Source organism: Chiroxiphia lanceolata, chromosome 1 (assembly GCF_009829145.1).
Source record: "Chiroxiphia lanceolata isolate bChiLan1 chromosome 1, bChiLan1.pri, whole genome shotgun sequence".
NCBI lineage: Eukaryota > Metazoa > Chordata > Aves > Passeriformes > Pipridae > Chiroxiphia > Chiroxiphia lanceolata.
In genome coordinates, this window is record NC_045637.1 from 4604753 (window position 1) to 4623953 (window position 19201).

Genomic DNA, 19201 nt, shown 5'->3' on the forward strand with positions numbered 1-19201 from the left:
GTCTTTTGGTTGTTTTTTTGACTTCCATGCACAAAAAACTGCTGCATCATATCCAGTCCAGAGGACTCAGCACAGTGGGTCCCATGATGGCCAAAGAAAACCACATGTGAGATGAGAGGCTGAGATGCAGCTAAAGGAAGTGTCTTACAGAGGTTGCTTGAGGAACCAAACACCCACAGCTGCAACACAGTTGCCTTGGTGTTTCTTCATTCCCAAGCATCAGACACCGGCTCTGGGATGGAAAACAGCACCAGAGGAAAAGAGGTTGTGGATATGGACTTGACTGCAGAGGAATGTGAAGCAAGAGCCACACTTAGCTGCAGGCCTAGGCCTGGATGAACTGTCATTCCTGCTCACACAAAGAACAAGAACATTTGTGCAAACCTGCCAAATGTTTCTGTTGCAGACCTGTATTACCCTAACAAAGGTCATTTTTATATTATCAAGGTTTATATTATGCACCAAATCAATTCAGGAGCATCTAAACATACACACTATTAAGACTGCAAACTTAAGTCCAACAGCATTTCTGAAATGTAACAACTAACAAGTAGGATATTTGTAGTCAGAGAGGGCATTTCATTCAATATAAATTTCAGGTATATGTCAGTAGCAAAAAACCCAAATCTTTACAAAATGAGAAACCTAGGCCTGCAAACCTATACATACAGAAACTAGGAACTGAATATGGTTATCTTCTCCCTTGAGGTTTTACTTCAGTTTGCAGTTTTACTGGTTTCCTGCAGAATACTTGCTCTTCAGGAAGAAAGTGGTCTAGAAAGTAACAGAATAGGTCAAAAGATATATATGAACCCAGGACACCATATCAGTGTATAGCATTTGGATTCCAGAAGAAACATATTCTGTCATATATTACTGCACTTTTAAACGAGATATTTAAATTCACTATATTCCTATTTGGAAAAAGCCCTGGGCTATGTACTAGGCTGTTATATATATCCCCAAAAAGCCCATCAGCTATTCAGGGGTATAGAGGGGGTAGAGAAGTGGAATTTAAGAATTATCAAAGAAAAACAGACACTAGATTCATCAATTTAAACAAATACTCTGTCACACTTGGTAATGCCTTAGGTGTGACCTAACAGAATAGGTAGACCTGTTTTGGCTTTTTTCTTTTGAGACAAAAATCTGGTATCAAGAGATCCAGTAAATGTCACAACAGAATTAATGTGACTAAAAAAGCAGCAGATGCACAGAGAGGGCTGTCAGAGCTCCCTAATCAAGACACGAGGCCCATTAATGCAACTTAACAGCAGCTGACAGCCCTGCACTGCAAACTTCTGCTGAAATAAATGAAGTCATCTCTGAAACACTCAAGTGGAAAGCTATGGAGTTTATGAACCTTTCATTAGTGCTATTAACTGTCCACAGACAGGTGTTTCAGGAAGCAAGAACAGCTCACAATAGGCCCCCTCTGCTGCCTCAATGCTGGGAGCTATTTGCACACTCCCATCTTTTCTGAAGGCAAAGACTAATACACAGGTTGGAAGATTTACTGTTTGAATGGAGCCTATTCATCCATCCAAGACAGGAGTTCATCCAGGAGATTACTGCCAGGAATATTTCACTTCTCATGCAGTGTAACAAATTGAGGTAAAACCACCTGTGCAAAGTGCCTAAACCTCTCAAGTTAAAACTGAACATTTCAAATAATGTAGAATAATCCAACAGCCACTGTGTTGTGAAATGGTCTATGTGCACATCTGCTTGCTTTGGAGACAGGCAGACACACTCCATTCAAATTGTTCTAGATTTGGAAGCACTGTGTGCTAGTAAAATGGGAATTAATTATAAAATAATTGGCATTGAATACAAAGACCTTTGTTACTATGATGATAGTTTGAAAGATCCCCTTCTAATTCAAAGCACCTACATGGATTTACAGTTTGATGTTGCCTGTGCGTTTTAGTTTTTAATCTCAGTCTGATCTCAGTTTTCAGCTGTGATTTCTACCACGCTTTGCCACTTGAAAAAGTTTAGGAACCTGGATTTTATCTGGGAATAACTATGACAATAGAATAACACTGATGACTGTTCTGACTGAAAACAAGTACCATCCCCTCTACAAGCAATTCTGTGCACTCAGGTCCTGAAGAAAATAATCTATGAACAGCAGAATTCTGAAGGAAAAGGAAACCTTTTGCTGCAAAAAGAAGTCCTGAATGGAAGCAGAACCCCTTTAATTGCTACTTCAACATCAGGTCTTCAGGAGCAACAGCATTCTTCCACTAGTTCTCACAAGGAAAGGGCTACACACTAGGTAGTTGAGGTTCACCAGCAAGTGTTTTCAAATCCCCTGATTTAGGAATGGGTAATCAGTTTTGCATCCTGCAAAACTCCACTGCAGCATTCCAAGGATTCCAGTGTGCTCTTGGAGGTGTTATTATTTGTTTAGTACAGGAGGCACTGCTACTTGAGGACACTCAGTGAGTGAAAACACTTATTAGATTTTTAACCCACTGGCCACCTGATTACAGCTAAGGAATCCCAAATTACACACAGTAACTCCCTTTCTGCTTTACAGAGACAAAACGTCGATGCTTTGTCATGTTACAAGAAGCTGAAACATTTCCAGCTGTACAGGGCACTACACTCAAAATACATCCTACAGTCTTTGCTGTAATTGCTTATACTGCATTCAGAACATCCACACATCCCAGCAGCTGTTTCATAACACATGGAAGAACCTCAGTAGCACAACCAAAATAAGGAAAACTGGTACCTCTCCACCCCTTCCTTTCTCTCTGTCCAAGTGCACAGTGAAATATTTTTCCAAAAAAAACCAAAACCCAAACGCTAAATACAGAAGGGCAGACACTCTGAAACTGTCCACTAAGTAGCATCAAGAAAAATGAGATTTAGAAAAAATTCCAGAAGAAAATTTAATGGAAACTTCATCAGTTGAGTTTCCAGTAGAGTGGGAAATGGCAACACCAAATGAGCTTTATCACTCACTCTCCCCCTTTCCTCCCAGTCACACACACATCTGACAGATGCAGAAGCAAAAGAGCTGTGCAACTATGTGACAAATTCCCCTGTTAAGAGACCAGGACAACACACAGGACTCACAGAGAAGGTTATTGTCCTGTTGAACTCCCCTATAATTATTCACCTATTTAGAGATCACTCAAAGCTGAGATGGCAGGGTACTGATCAGTGTGAGCTCCCCTCAGAGGCCAGCACAGACTCATCATGGCTGAGCTTCCCGAACGAAGATTTGGGAAGCACAGACTCAGTTAAAAGGAAAAAGTACAGACTCAGTTAAAAGGGAAAAGTACAGACCCAGTTAAAAGGGAAAAGCCATCCATGGTAGTAACCTTGGACATTAACACCTTAGATAGGTGCCAAACCTTACTATATGTGACCAAGGCAGAGGTGTTTAATTATAATGTTTAAAATACCCACCCAGAGGCAGGAGCTTGCCCCTCTAGAGGGTTAACTCCACCTGCTTCTTGTCTGTTCTAAACAGATACGAGGCCTAGAAACATTTTTATAACTTCTGGAATTTTCCATGCTTCTCCTGAATATTTTCCCACTTCTCCTTTAGCGGCCTCTTAAAAAACCCATTTGCCAATCAACTGCTTCTCCCAGCTCAGAGATGTCTCACTTCAGAGAGGAAATTGCTCATTTATGACTATACTACAAAAACCACTGATGAGCACTGGAACTGTAAAGCTGAATCCATACTATTTCCTACCCAGTGGAAAGCTGGTGTGAGGTGAGCCCTGACACAGCTGAGCTCACAGAATAAAAGCAGCAGGAATCCCATTATAAAAGCTGGTTAGAAACAGTAGAGCACGACAGCTCAGGTACACAGCTGAAAGAGCTCCATATGCAGAGCAATATTTACTTGAGAATTGAGACTATAAAAAGGTAATGAATCAGTTCCTGCAATACCAAGGGCTGATGTAATAGACTTAAATATAAAGACCGGAAAAAGTGATCTGGGCAGGAAAAGAGAAAGGAAAACAAATATTTCCTTTTTATTTCACTGAACATATCAATGTTCCATCGCGTTGGAGTCCTTTGTCCACATCAAACCCCTGCACTAATGCTTTGAAAATGACAGAGCAGAGGTCCAAGCCCTTAAGGGCTGCCAGAGTGACTCATTCCCGATCTCACAGCTTTTTCAGAGGCAACATCCCAACTGCCCAAGAGAAAGGCACTGCTTTGTTCCTCCAGGGCTCTCTGCACCAGGGAAACCCAGTCAGTGCTCCAACAGATCCAAGCTCACAGCACGGGGAAGAAGCAGTGTGTGGAGGGGGGAAACGAGTGCTCAGGTCTCATCCTGGAGTGGAGCCAGGTTAGGGGCTAGTGATGCACCTCAGCCGGTAGCCAGGGAGCACATCCTTGCTCATCTCCTCTGGATACGACCACTGGCACAACAAATGGGAATACACAAGCTCCAACCTAAAACCCTAACATCTCTGAACTTATACATAAGAACAAATTCCAGCTCAGCATATTTCGTGAAAAAGAGAACACCTGGCTTCAAATTTGACTCTAGAAAGCTTGACTGGAATTTAGTGAAGAAAACTTCTTCAAGGTAAGATACCCAGTAATATCCAATGGACACAGACAAGATCCCTGGTGTCAGGAGGTTTTAATCCATAATAGATGCACATAGATCTTAACAATTTAACAATAAAGTAACCTCAAAGTAAGTGAAGTTACTAAATAACAAGATAGACCCATGTTCATTCACCTTCCAAATCATCTACATTGCAGAGTATTTGAATGTTTCTACCAGTGTATCCCAAGAATTTCTCTCCAAGTAACCACTGCATTTCCTCAAGTGACTTGGGTTATTTCTTTAAAGTGTCATTAACTGTTTACTAATAAAGACATTCATGTTCTTATGACATTTATTTGGTGCATTATAAAGAGCTTTTTGTGCACTGAAAGTGATTTTCACAAGTGTGTGAAAATTACAGTTAATCGTCTTCAAAAAACAGTATCTGTGAGAAATCTGTTGCCTGCACATTAGTATTTTCTAGGCTTAGCAAAAACCTCAAGGAACATGAGACAACATTCAGAATTTTCACTTTCTGTCTGGACAATATTCACACAGAATTTCTTCTTTTCCTCTCCCACACATCCCACACTACCTTAACATAAAACTAACCACTGCTCTAGCATTACACAGCTCTCCTGACCACATCATGCAAATTCATTCATTAAAACCTGCCCAGTCATTTCCAGCAGAAACACACAGGATAGCAAATCTTACCTAGAGAGACAATCCTTGAGGGCATTAAAATATGGATATCTGGATATAACACAAACAGCAAATGGCACAAAACAGACCGGCACCTTCCCAATCTGCGCCAATTCCCGGTGGGCCTGCCCGTTCCAGGAGATCCAACCATCCTGCAAGGAAACTACACCTTAATGGGTTTATATCAATCATTAATTTATGTCTGATATTTTCTCGAGAACCTTAGAGGCAGGATACCCAATTCCCTCTAAATTTCAAAGGGATCTGGATGTCCGTCTCCCTTAAGATCTTCAGAAAAACGCCAGCCTACAAGACTGAAACATAAGTATTAAAAAGAATTTCAGCACAAAATGTATTATTTAGAAAGAACACAGGGTACAGTCATCACCAAAAAATCATCCAAGGGATAAAGTCTGCTCCTAAATATCCAAATCTCCTAAATGAAATCCGTAACAAGGTTTTCCTAATGCAGTGTGTTCCAAAATAATTAAATCCACAATGGCAATGTAAAGTGTGATTTGTCCTGTAGTCCTTCTAACATAAAAACATATCTGTTAACCAATTTCATAAATTAAACATGACATTATTCTCCAAGTGTTTTGCTTTGTTTTATTTTGTATCTTTTCATATGTTCTAACAAAAGCAGGAGTTAAATAACATACTTGCATGGGCTGGTAGTGCTGTGCAACAACACCGTATGTTCTGTTACCACAGACGTCAGTGAAGACCAGGAAATGAATGTGGTCCTCTTTTGATTCAGAAGTTACATAAAGTCCTCCTGAAATGAAAGCAGAAACCTTTTTTAATTGAATATTTAACTGCAGCTGAGTGAAAAGCAATTCATGACAAATACTGCACATGGCCACTTCATTTCAAGAGAAATATCTCATTTTTAAGGGATTAAAATGTACATATACAGTCCATTTGATCTAAGGGTTGTTACAGAGGCTGCAAGCTGCACACTACTGAACAAGCAAAAATAGAATTATTCTGCATTTTCAGTGGCAAAATACAATAAATGGGCTTTTCCCCCTTTTTTTCTTTCCTTTCAAGATGTTAATAAGGTCTGTAATAGTGACATGCATACTAAAATTTCTGCAATTAAACCTGGAGGGAACATTCACTACTTCAGGTAGTGAATACCAAATGAAAAGTGAGGGAGTTCTCAGCCATTTTGGGGGCAAAAAAATAATCTTTAAAGTGTGTGTATGTGTGCACTTCACTCAAAGCAAGATTTTGGCTGTGCTATGGGTAAAACAAATATATACATTAAAACATTTCTCAGTGAGCCCTCATGTACCTGGGAAGCACAGCTGTGGCAGAGCAACAAGATCAATGTCCTTGGGAACTGTAACATCTTCTGTGTCAGGTGCTTTCTGCTCCCCATTGATGCTCTTGACGTTTTCCATCTTGGGTCTCTCCTTCTTCTTTCGGAAGGACCTGCGTTTACTTTTATTCAAGTTATTGCCACCATGAAGCACCTGAACGTCATCTCTGCTGATAAATGGAGGCACAAATACAGAGAGGACTTCTGGATCAAGGCTTTTGGGTTTTCTTTGAGTGCCCTGTTGAAAAAACAAACAAACAACAACTAAATTGACACTCATCCTGATAGGTTTTTTAAAATTACTTTTAACCCTGTTTTCTCTCTACTCCTAAAACTGTGGGTTTAGAATACACTTTATCTTCTTCCTAAATAATTAATTTTTCCTTCTAATTTTTTGCTTTACATATGTTAATGCAAGGGGAATACTCTGTGAATTTTCAGTAGGCAAGGAATCATTTTCATCATTCAAAATGGACCATAACAACATTATGCCTTGGGCAAAAGAAACTAACAAATATGAAATACGGTTATTTCCTCCTTTGCAGTGTTGGGATATACTTAAGCTATACTTAAAATAAACACTGGCAGTAAGAGAAAACAGGCAGCAAATAAATGAAAACAGAGAAAAAGAGCAGAACTTTCCAGATAAGTCATTGTTCAACTTTAGGAAAAGCTACATTTTAACTCAGAATAACCTCTACAGGGAAAAAAAAGGAAAAAAAACCCACACAGGATTTCACAAGACAACTTTTAACTTTATAAGGCAATTAAAGAAAGTGCAATTAAAAATCACAATCACTGTAACAATAAACACAATTTTAAGACACTGTAAAACATGAAGCCATGAAAACCTCTCCATATACTGAAGACTGAGTGGAAGAGGCATCCCAAGAGCATGTATGAAATTACAACATTTTTACAGCTGGCCAGAAAGCCCCCACAGCCTTGCAATGATAAACCTGTGGAGGAAGCAACTAGAGATTTCCTTGTGCTTGGGAGCACTTTTTGTATTCTTGACCATATAGTAGAGACAAGTAGCTGCCTATTCAATTACTTCACTGCAATTGTAATTCTTCCTGCAAGGTCAAAACAACAAATAAAAGCTTTGTTTAGCCAACGGATATTTGGAAACAGGAAAGGCGAGTCCCACTGTGGTTAAAAAGCTGTTTCATTTTCAGCTTTTTGCTAACAGCTCCAAAACCGGAGGAGATGAAGCCTACGTGCTGCTTTTACCTTCAGACATGATGCAAGATGCTCCTTGAGAGCCAGTGCTGGCCTCATTCATTCATTTCCCTAATTTTTAAAATAGCTACAACATACAAAGCTCTATTGCTTCACTGAAGTCAATCTTCCACTGTCCAAGTCTCAGCTCATAAATCTTAACAGATGAGTCCTCCAATAGCTTTTTTCACATTTGAGCAGCATAGGAAAAATGAGAAGGAATACTTCATGATATATTAGTTATTGTGTCTTAAGCTCCATAAACTCCACCGTATTTCTAATAGGATACTTGAAAGAAACTACTTCACTAAAAAAAAGGAGTGAAAAAATACTCTTTAATGAACACATAGAGTGTGAACTAGAAATAAATTGGAGTGAATAAGATAAAAGTTCAGATAAGTATCCACTGGGATATTCAGAAGTTAGCAATGACCTTAAAAAGCATGTCACAAATTGGGGTACCGAGATCCACATCCTCCCATGCTAAAAACTTGGTGTCATTTTCCTTAGTTGGTCTGGAAACACAGATAAATCCAGCATGATCACTCTCAAACTAACATGCAGCTAAATATTTCAGGAGGAAATTCAGAATTAAGGCTCACCCCTGAGGCTGTTATACAAGAAAAGCACAGACCCACTCAAACAGGAGCAATCTCAGCTTGGCAGATTTGCCCCGCCGAGGTTTTCACACAGAGCTGCTTTGACAGGGCAATCCCTGACTGACACTGAAGGCACCTCTGTGCTCCAAAGTGCTGGATGGCAGCCAGCAACTTAATGGCCTTAGTGTAACAGCTCCTGAAATGGCAGGTCCTTGATGTCTTGAACTTCAACAGAGGCATTTAAACACCATTTTTTTCTCACAGAACAGCACTGTCAGCACAGTCTCTGACCCAGTGACTCAGTCACCAGCATTCAAGTCAGCTCATATTAATGTCTCGGCCAAAGTCACATTTCCTTACTCCTTCACTTCAGGGATAGTGAATGGGCAGCAACAGAACAATATCCACTTGTTTTTGCTATTTTTTGTCTCTGCTTCTACTGTTACTTCTTCATTTTGAAACGTTTCTCTTCTGTTGCTCTCTACTATCAAATCTCCTTGCATCACACCCCCCATAAACACTAATGCCTTCTCCTTCCCCCAAGTCTGCACGATCCCACAAGTCAAGGATTTTATTCCATCGCCATTTACTGGCTGTGTTCCTATAACAATGGTGCTGTAAAGGACATGGACATGAGACAGGCTTTTACAATGACTGCAGTATTTAGACACAAACAAGAAGGAGTGTGTTGAAATCACAGATCAGAGCATGACCTCAGCTTTTTGGTGTTTCCTCGATCTCATTCTCCTCTTCCCAGGACTGAAGAAGTTAATTTCACTTTGAATGTCACAAAAGAATCAGCTTCTTTAAGGAATAATTGGGTAGGGAAAAGTCTGAAGACTTATAAAAATTAGGTTAGACTTGACAATTAGGTTGTAGCGACAGAAAAAGAGGAAATGGCTTTAAACTGACAGAAGGCAGGTTTAGATTAGATATTAGGAAGAAATTCTTCCCTGAGAGGATGGTGAGGCCCTGGAACAGGTTGCCCTGAAAAGTTGTGGATGCTCCAATCCCAGAAGTGTTCAGGGCCACCACGGATGGGGCTTTGAGCAACCTGGTCTGGTGGAAGGTGGAAGTGGAAGGGGTTGGAACAAGCTGATCCTTAAGGTCACTTCCACTCCAAACCACTCTAGGATGACCTCTGGAGATTCTAGTGCAACTCAATGATAACGCTGAAGTCAGATCAGGTTGCTTTGGGTCTCATACAGTGAAGTTTCAGAAGTCCCTCAGGAAGGAGATTACTCCCCTCTCATGCCCCAGCCCTCACATAGCTCAGTTTATGTTGGTGTCACTCCTGTTTGTCAGCAGTTCTCTAATATCTAATCTAAACCTGCCCTCTGCCAGTTTGAAACCATTCCCCCTTGTCAAAAGTTCCTCTCCAGCTTTCTTGTAACCCCTTCATGTACTGAAAGGCTGTAATGAAGTCACCACAGAACCTTCTCTTCTCCAGGTTAAACAGTCTCAATTCCCTCAGTCGTTCCTCACAGGAGAGGTGCTCCACCCCTCTAATCATCTTCATGACCCTTCTTTAGGGTCTTCATGACCCTTCTTTAGCTTGTCTTTTAGAGACAAGCTCTGTAGCACTGACTGTGGGGGGTAGATACAGAACCCAACGGTGGAGCTGACAGGAAGATCTGAGACAAGTCACAGACAGCTTGCACATGATACTTGCCAAATCAAAACCAAGCTTTAGAGCTGCAGATAACTTAAGGGAAAGAAGCTTCACATTGTCTATTTTCGTTCTTACAAAATACACACCTTCAACACTAAAAAATAAACCACCAGCTGAAAACAGATGCCTTTGATCACTTCAAATTGAAATCTCAGGGTGACAGTCTTCTTGGCAATAAGGACAATTGATGGATGACAGCCCAGAAAATTCTGTTTCATGAGCTTCAGTGCAAAACTGTACTTTTTTTCCTGGAATCCCCATTGACAACAGGCCAGTCATAGAAGGCTTTTCTTACTTTGGAAGTGAGTTCTATAATATTCTCATTGACTTTATCACTTCGTGTTGCAATAAAGTTAAGAATGCACAAACATGCTTTCAAGACCAAGATTTGAAGCACGATCAAGATTTTTACCTACTGTAAATATCATCAGAGATCCACTACTCTCCATTGAAATGTTCTCATTTTCTGTCAATAAGGTCTCTTCTTTCTACGTTCACTAAAATTAGACATAAAACATATTCCACCCTTTCCTCGTGTAGATAGTGTTGCAGAAGGAAAAGGAAGTGGAGTAAATCTATAAGCTTGCCCTAAGACAGTGATTGAAATCCCTGCAGTGCAACAGCTTGTAGGGACCTTACTGTAGTTAATGTCGATAAGAACAGGGACTACTTTCTTTTCTGACACCTTTTTGTATCTTGAGCAAAGAAACAATTCAAAACCTGTCGTGTGATCAGAATATCAAAATGCCTTTACTTTCTGTAGCCAGTTTCTTATTTGTTGTTCCACAGGGGGTTTTTTGAGAGCAACGAGATCAAACTGAGCAAACTGGAACGAATAAGAAATTCCCCTTCTTCTGGGTTCACTTCTCAGGCAGATGACAAAACACCACATACACCCCCGATTTCACAAGTCTGGTGGTGACATTTAGGAACTGTATTCCCGTGCTGAATGTACACATGAATGAGACCCTGGAATGCGAACCTCTGCTTGGCTGTTATCGCTTAAGAGGCTGACATCAGCAAAAGTCGCCTCCTGAGCGGGCGAGCAAGCAACGAGCCCAACAAAGACCTCTTTATCTAATGCTATTAGAGTGCGCAATCAAATTCAAGTTCAAGCAATAACAGCCGAGATCCCTGGGAGCTGTTTTGGCTTTTCCGCACGTGCTGGCACCGCGGCAGTTCCCACAGCAATTCCCGGAGCTTCTCCCAGCGCTCTTCCCACAGCGGGGCGGCTCGTGGGTACGGGAACCAACGCCCTCTGCACATCTGAACCCAGCAGAATCAGGGGGAGGGCTTTCACTGTGAACTCGCACGTGAATAATTATATAGTTATAAACCGCACATTCAAAGGGGAAACCAACCCATCGGCTCCCGCCGCATCCGAGCGGCGCCGGTTCTGCCAAACTCAGAGCACTGAGCTCACAGGTGTTTACAACTCGTGTTTTCCTCAGGATACAAGTTACCAGGCTTTATCCCTTTTATTCTCAGCGGAAGACCAGTGGGTTATCATCCAGTCGAGGATACGCGTTTTGATGTCCTTGCCTGTATAAAGCTACAATGAGTTCTCCATCTACACTCGGACCTTTGGAAAAGTGAGATCAGCTCACACCGCTACCCAACTCCCCCTGCTCTGCTGACGTCCGCCTGTCAAAACAAGTTTTTGCTGAGGTATCTCAGCCCCATCCGCGGACAGACGCTGCCCCACAGACGCTGCCCCGCACACCCGAACCCCCCTCACCTGGAGCAGCGCCCGCACCCGCTCCCGGGGCACACCGACCAGCAGGCAGACCTCCAGCAGGCCCGAGGGCAGCAAGTCCTCCATGGCACGGCGGGCACAGGGCAGCTCCTTCCCCCGAGAGAGCGGCGGCCGCTCCGTCCGCCCGTCCCGCCCTCAGCGCCGCCCGGGCCGTGCCGCGGGCGGAACGGAGGCAGCGCCCGCCCCTCCTGGCTCGTCACGGCGATGCGAGCGCTGATTGGTCGTCTCTCCCGTCGCTCTGAGGAGCTCCAGCCAATAAGAACGGGAGTACGTGTGGAGGGGTGGGCAGAGGCGGGGCCTTGGGAGGAGTCGAGGGATGAGGAGAGTGAGTCGAGGGATGAGGAGAGTGAGTCGAGGGATGAGGAGAGTGAGAGTGAGTCGAGGGATGAGGAGAGTCGAGAGTCGAGGGGCTCGGGCGCTCAGTGTTGGGGGATGAGAGATGATGGGCTGAGGAGTGGGGGCTGAGAGTTGAGGGCTAGGGGGTTGAGAACTGAGGGCTGAGCGGCTCAGGGTTGAGGGGCTGAAGTCTGAGGGGCTCGGTGCTGGGGGATGAGGAGTTGGGGCTGAGGGGTTCATGGCTGGAGGCTGAGAGCTGAGGACTGAGGGGCTCAGAGTTGAGGGGCTGAGGGCTTAGGGTTGAGGGGCTGAGGTGCTGAGGGAACAAGAGCTGAGAGATAAGGAGCTGAGGGGTTCAGGGCTGAGGGGCCAGGGTCCCAGGGGTGAGGGTTGAGGGCTGAGGGCTCGGCTGAGGGTTGGGGGCTGAGGTCTGAGAGTTCAGGGCTGGGGGGATGAGGGGTTCAGGACTGAAGGGATGAGGGGCTGAAGGGCTCAGGGTTGAGGTATGAGAGGCTGAAGGTTAAGCTGGGGGATGGGGGGCTCAGAGATGGGGGTTGAGAGGCTGAAGGCTGAGGGTGCAGGGCTGAGGCACTGTCAGCCCTGTTAAAGACCGTAGCAATGTGGTTTGTGATTTACAGGTTGGCATGACCAAGGACTATAAGATTCGCTAGTTTTAAGCAACAAGTTGGAATGAGAGGAGTCTGCAGTTGCTGCCCCATCCCTGGAAGTGTTCAAGGCCGGGTTGGACGGGGCTCTGAGCAACCTGGCCTAGTGCAAGGTATCCTTGTCCACTGCAGAAGATTAGAACTGGATGATCTTCAAGGTCCCTTCCAACCCAAACCATTCTGTGATTCTTTCTGCACCTCGTTTCGCTCCCCCACCAGGACAGCCCTAGGGAAAGAAGTTTCCTGACCCAAGGGCAAGTTAATTTTTCTCCACGGGCTATTTTCCCAGAGGGGATGTTGGCCTCAAGGAGCTGAGATGCCTCAGGGCTGCCAGTCGCCCTGTCAGACATGGGTGAAGTCACGGTCTGGCACTTGCATAACTGTAGCAAACTCCTATTTGCTCCAGGTGACTCAGCAGGACTGTGTCACTTCAGCAGGACTATGTCACTGCCACTACGTGAGAGTCTTCTATTTATGTTACCATGGGTCACAGTTTCAGTGGGCTGTAGGCACAGAGCTGATGCTTTCCCCTCCAGAGCAATGGGACTGCCTGCACAGCAGAGACGCAGCACAGGGAACTCCACGATTTCTTTTTGAGCTGTTTAATCTAAACACACTGTGAGTCACTCTGTATGTATTGGCTCCCTGCAGACCTTCACTGAGAGAACGTGTTTCCTCTGGGACCAGTACCTGAAACTAGAGAGTGGTTTCTCTAAAACTGAAGGTATGAGCTGTAGTTTCATCACAGTCACAGATATGTTTTTTTGTGGACTAGTGTTCATGTATTTGAAATGCAAAAAAATCCCAGTATTAATGGTTCCCGGCTTTCTCGAGTTTCTTCTCAGGCCAGGGGTCAGAGTAGACTTCCTCAAAAAAGCACAAAGCAGGTGGGGATTTTATTGTCTGAATTCTTGTGGTGTTAAAGCTCAGGATTATGTGGCCTCTGGTGTTCTCAAATTTAGAGGAAGACACACATGCAGAATGTAGGAAACTCTTTATATAGCAGTAACTAAAAGAAGGAAATTCTTGAAAACCTGGAAGTTCAGAGATCACTTCTTCAAAGTGATAGAAGAACATAGGCTCAAAGATTTACGTTCATGAATGTTGAGGTCATAAGGGATTGTTAAAATGATCTTGTTTGGTCTGTGTAGCCCAGCTCCCAGAATCAGAGTGATTCCTGTATTAACTCTGTAACTTCTGGCTGAGGCCATGCAACTGGAATTGTTAACATTCACTGTTAAAAGTTGGGCATCTCATTTTTAGTTTCAAGTTTTTAGCTCAGCTCTTTGTCCCTGGATCACGTTACTTTGGCTGCTGCTTGAACAGACTCTTTACTACGAAAAGATTTCTCCCTGCAGAGTTCAAGATTATTAATGTCTATTTCTAAAAGATTATACAACTCATACGTCTAAAATTCCTTTCCTAATCACTTGTGTGCATCCTTTCTCAGAATTTTCCAATATTATTTTTGAATTATGAATGCCAAGCCAAGCCTTATTATTGCTGAATATACAGTGGTAAATCACATTGCTGTTTCAGACTGATATCCCCACCTAATTAAAACAGAGACAGATACATGAATCATTCAGAAAGGGTGTAGTGTTTAATTAGTTATCCACTGCAACCCTGTATGGTTTTCTTAGGGTTATTACTTCCAACGTGACAGTCCTACATCTTACATTGCTTGACCTATGACTGTGACTGAGCATTTGACCATATTAAAAGAAAATTACAAATGAACAGAGACCATTAAGCAGTTCAGGTCACCCTGTAGTTAATTAATCTGTATCATGATTATTTTCTGATTTCTCTGCTACATGCAATGATAAATACTGGATTACTCTTGTTCATAATTAATGTAGCCCTCAAAGCAAGGATGAAGTTATTATCAAACAGAACTACAAGATGAAAGGTACTAATGTGAATCTGATAAAATCTTAAGAACCCTCTAAGTGGGGAACTTGTTATATGAGGGTCACTGTAAGAGATGAAATAATTCACAGTGAGAAAATAATCCCTCCATGCTACAAAAAGATTCATGAGGCTGAGTAATTTTTTCCTAGGAAAAATTGTCATCTGAGGAAGAAATGCCAGCTTTTAATATGTGTTTTCTTTTTTGTAGGATCACAAATACCGTAAATGTTTGTTTTTTCACTATCTGAAGTCGTACTGGACTGCTTGAAGATCTATGCAGAAAAAAACTGCTGGTCTTGATATGTCCTCAACATGGGAAAGGCTTTATCAGACCTGCGGGGCCGTATCTGAATAATTAAAGATTCCCCTGACGTAGAAATCTAATTTACCTTCCCAATGCAGTGTTCCTGTTTTAGCCAGACCGCCTCTGTTAAGGGGAGAAAATAATTTCACAAGTGGTGTTTCTTTGATGTGATAAAATAGCTCTGAGTGACTTGTTGAGTCACAGATGCCTCCACTGTGAACACCCCAGTCCTGAGGGATGTGGGCCAACTGAAGAGTCAGGACCCTGAATTTTAGGAGAGCAAAGTTTTTTAAGGAATGAGTGAATGGGACCGCCTGGGAAACTGCATTCAAGGAGCTGGAAAGATCTGGCAACTCTTTAAGGACATTATTCTTAGAGTGCAAGAGCAGTTAATTCCCATGTGTAGGAAATGAAGCAAGGAAGGGACGAGACTGGCAGGGGTCAGTCAGGACATCCTGGTCCACCTAAACTGTAAGAAGGAAATGGAACAAGCAGTGGAGCAAGGGACATATATCCTGGGAAGAATATAGGGACACTGCCTGGATATGTAGGGATGGGATCAGGAAAGCTGAATTTGTCAAGGAATGTGAAGAGTAGTAAGGGCTTCTACAGGTATGTTGGCCAAAACTGAAAGATTAAAGAAAGATTCCACACACCCACACAAGCACAGATAAATAATACAGGAGAGCAGGAGAAAAAACACAAAGAAGGCTGATTTTCACTCCTGCTTGTGCACCCTTCCAAACAGAGCTGAGAACTAAACATGGGCCAGCTCAGGGCTTGTACATGAACTCTCACAGAGTTTCACCGTGTTGGGTGTAAGGACTGCAGGAATTTTCCTTTTGAAGCTGAATATAGACATCACTTGTGTTCTGCCGGTTTATTGATGCTGTTGCTCAGTTACATACCATGTCTTTATCTTATGATTAAGGCTGTGGCACAGCAGTATTTGCAGGTGAGAACTGAAACTCAGAGCACTGCTTCCTTCCACTGCCTGGCTCACAGAACTGTACATTGCCCACAGAGGTGGTGGATGCCCCATCCCTGGAAGCATTAAGGTCAGGTTGGATGGGGCTCTGAGCAACCTGATCTGGTTGAAGATGTCCCTGCTCATTGCAGGGTCACCTTTAAAGGTCGCTTCCAACCCAAACTATGCTATGATTCTGATTTCTGTGTCTGTGCTAAGCAAGATTGCATAGAGAAGTCTTTATTCTGTCTGGTAAGAATGGTGTGCTCCAGCCAAAGAGAAGACAGGACATACAGCATGAACTGTGTTGCTCTAACGCGTATCAGACAACTCTTTTCTGTCTGGAAGTCAATGAAAAAGCACCACAACTCAGGATTTTAAACCCCTTGTCTCTAAGCCCAGTTCTTGTCATCAAGGTCATTCACAGGGGGGAGGATTTATTTTGAACAAAACTCAGGGAGTCAGTTTGACATATTCTCTCCAACTTCAGCGTTTCTCATTTCATATTCCATCTTCCAGAATAATGAAGCAGGAGAGTTCTGTGAATCTGCAGAGAAAGATCTTTGCTGACAGACATAACATTTCTTTCATTCAGGACACTTCACCTTCTAAAATTATACTGATATTAGCAACCAAGCAACCACTGACTATGCAAATCAAATAATGATTTTCAAATTAGGGCCCTGCACAGACTTAAAATTTCTCTCTCAGTGTGTCTCAGGAATTTATTCCCTCTCTTAATAATGCTACAAAAACCTACTACGAGAATTCTTTATTGTTGCAGGTATCATCCACCTGAATGCTATGACTTTGGCCCCAAAATTATTCCATGAAAGGTCACCAGGTTGAGTATAAACAAGTCAGAGGGGAAGGAGGACAGTTCAGGGATATCTGTGTCTATTAACAGTTTCATTTGCATCTTCTTTCTTTTTCACTTGGCTTGTCTGGTTTGTGCTGACACCATTTAAGGTATTACAGGATACAAATTTTCTGCAACATTAACTGTCATTTATCATGTATATCTTTAAAAATACACAGATTAAACACCAGCATTTAACGTGTCAGCATATGGAATTTGTGTTCTCCTTGAACACAAAGCTTGAACCTGCTTTGTGCAGGACATTGGACGAGAGATCTCCCGAGGTCCTTTCCAACCTGGATGATTCTGTCATTCTCAGGGTCTCTGTGTACAAAAACAGCAAGAGGGTTAAAAATTTGTATGTGAAGGGAACAAAATGTTAGAATTACAGCCAACAAAGTAGGGGCAATCCCCAGCCAGTTGCACAGTCAATGACCTTTCAATTGAACACAATTTTTCTGTGATGGGATAACTGAGTCCCAAGGAAATAGCTTTGGGTGTCAAAGCAACACTTATTCCTCATCCTCTCTGTATTTCTGATAAGAAGGCTGGCTGTAGTTTTATTTTCCAGAGAAAAAAATAGTATGTTGAAAATCCTAGGAGGAAAAAAAAAAGAGAGATTAGCTTTATCACAGCCCCTGCATCTAGAGAAATGTAGCAACACTGAGCTGTCAGGCCTTGGCAAAGAACCAGACTAATGTGAGTGCTCTGAATATTAGAAACACTTTGCATTGTAGAAGCTGTGAGATATTCCTGAGGCTACAGAAGAGCTTATTCCTGCATCTCATCACTCTAGGGGCAGTTTTAGCAGTGTTTTATTTATGTGGGATGCATATAACATGCCCCTCAAATCTGACTGGCTTAACATGACATTTATTATACTTCCAATTCTTTACCATCTGGCACAATCTCAGGCAGTCAAAGAGATTTTGCAGCTGCTTTTTATAGCAGCATTAAGATTTCATAACATTTGTTCTTTTACAGCAATGCTGTAAAAGAAATGCAGATTCAGAATTCCTGAAGTGGTGGGACAAGAGAGAGGAGAGGGCAGTTATTGCACAAAGATGGACAGTCAGATACAGAAAATAAAATTTCAGATAGAACAGGTTTTGTGTTATAGCTTCTTGTAAACATCACTGTAAGAAACCTTAAAATACATCAGCACAGATATCATCATCCATAACTATGAACTGCTTTTTTTTTTCTTAATTTAATAAAGTATGCTTGGTTTTCTCCCTGGAATCTGAACAATCTCTTAGGATGCTCCACTGTATTCAGAAAAGATCTATCAGAAGTTCATAGCTCGATAAAAGCACAGTATAGTAAACTTCATTCCTCATTTTAGCTTAGTGAAACACTAATTAAAAGACAAAAACTTTCCCTCTTGATCTTTTTATAGCTGCCCCTACATCACTCTCTTTATGAAAAACAGTATATGTGAAAAAAAAAAGCTTTTTTATATAAGAAACAATCTTCTCTAAGATTGGGATCTGTTTATATATGAAAAGGTTGTTCATTTTCAAATATTCACATTACAAGGCTGTTGAAGAAGATTAATCCAGGCCTGGATCCAGCCAGAATACCACATAAAATAACCACCTTCCAAGTGACCTCTGTTTATCTCCAGAATAAAAAATGCATAAAGAAGAACCCCAAAAAAGCAGCATAGAGAGAGTATCCTTTGGAGCAGCCTAATGTAGAGAATCCATGGGCATTAGCCAGTAGGGCTGTGGATAACATGAGACCATCCTGACCTGTCTGCATTCCATGCTGGTGCTCCTCATTCCCTAGCAGGCAGTGTAACATTGTGGAGCAAAACCTCATGAAAACCATTTGTAAGCACAGAAGAAACAGAACAACCCCCCATCCTTGTATCCAAGCTGGGATCCAACTGTCATCCACCCAAAGAGGGGTTGTAAAGAGGAGCAACACAAACTCTTCTCAGAGCACACAGTGAGAGCACAAGAGGCAACACTTGAAAGTTGCAACAAGGGATGTTCTTATTGATTACAAGGAAAAAGATTTTCACCCTGAGAGTGATTAAGCACTTGAGCAGGTTCTCCAAGGAGCCAGTGTGATCTCCTTTGGAAGTTTTTAAAAAACTTGGCTGGATGAGGAGCAGGGCAACCGGATTTAACTTTGAAGTTGTTGCTGCTTTGAGCAAAGACTTGGACTAGAGACCTTTAAAGGTCCCTTCTAAACAACACTTGCCTCTGATTCTATAATTAATTAAGCCCATATCACTTTATTTGCATCCAAGAGCCCTTAGAGATTTAGCAGTGCAGCAGACTGAGAACAAAGTTCAACCATTTGCATGGCTAAACATATCGTTTACTTTTAGG

General features: G+C 42.3%; 1 protein-coding gene across 1 annotated transcript in view; it reads right to left on the reverse strand.

Moving 5' to 3' along the window:
• Window positions 1–11933, reverse strand: part of DENND3 (DENN domain containing 3) — a 31999-nt gene extending 20066 nt beyond the window's left edge. Inside the window, exons 1-4 of the mRNA XM_032708334.1 lie at window positions 11797–11933; window positions 6540–6804; window positions 5902–6017; window positions 5252–5391 (exon numbers count right to left, since the gene is read on the reverse strand). Coding sequence (XP_032564225.1) covers window positions 5252–5391; window positions 5902–6017; window positions 6540–6804; window positions 11797–11880 — 605 coding nt within the window. The 5' untranslated portion in view covers window positions 11881–11933. The remainder of the gene's footprint in view (window positions 1–5251; window positions 5392–5901; window positions 6018–6539; window positions 6805–11796) is intronic.
• Window positions 11934–19201: the final 7268 nt, after the last annotated feature.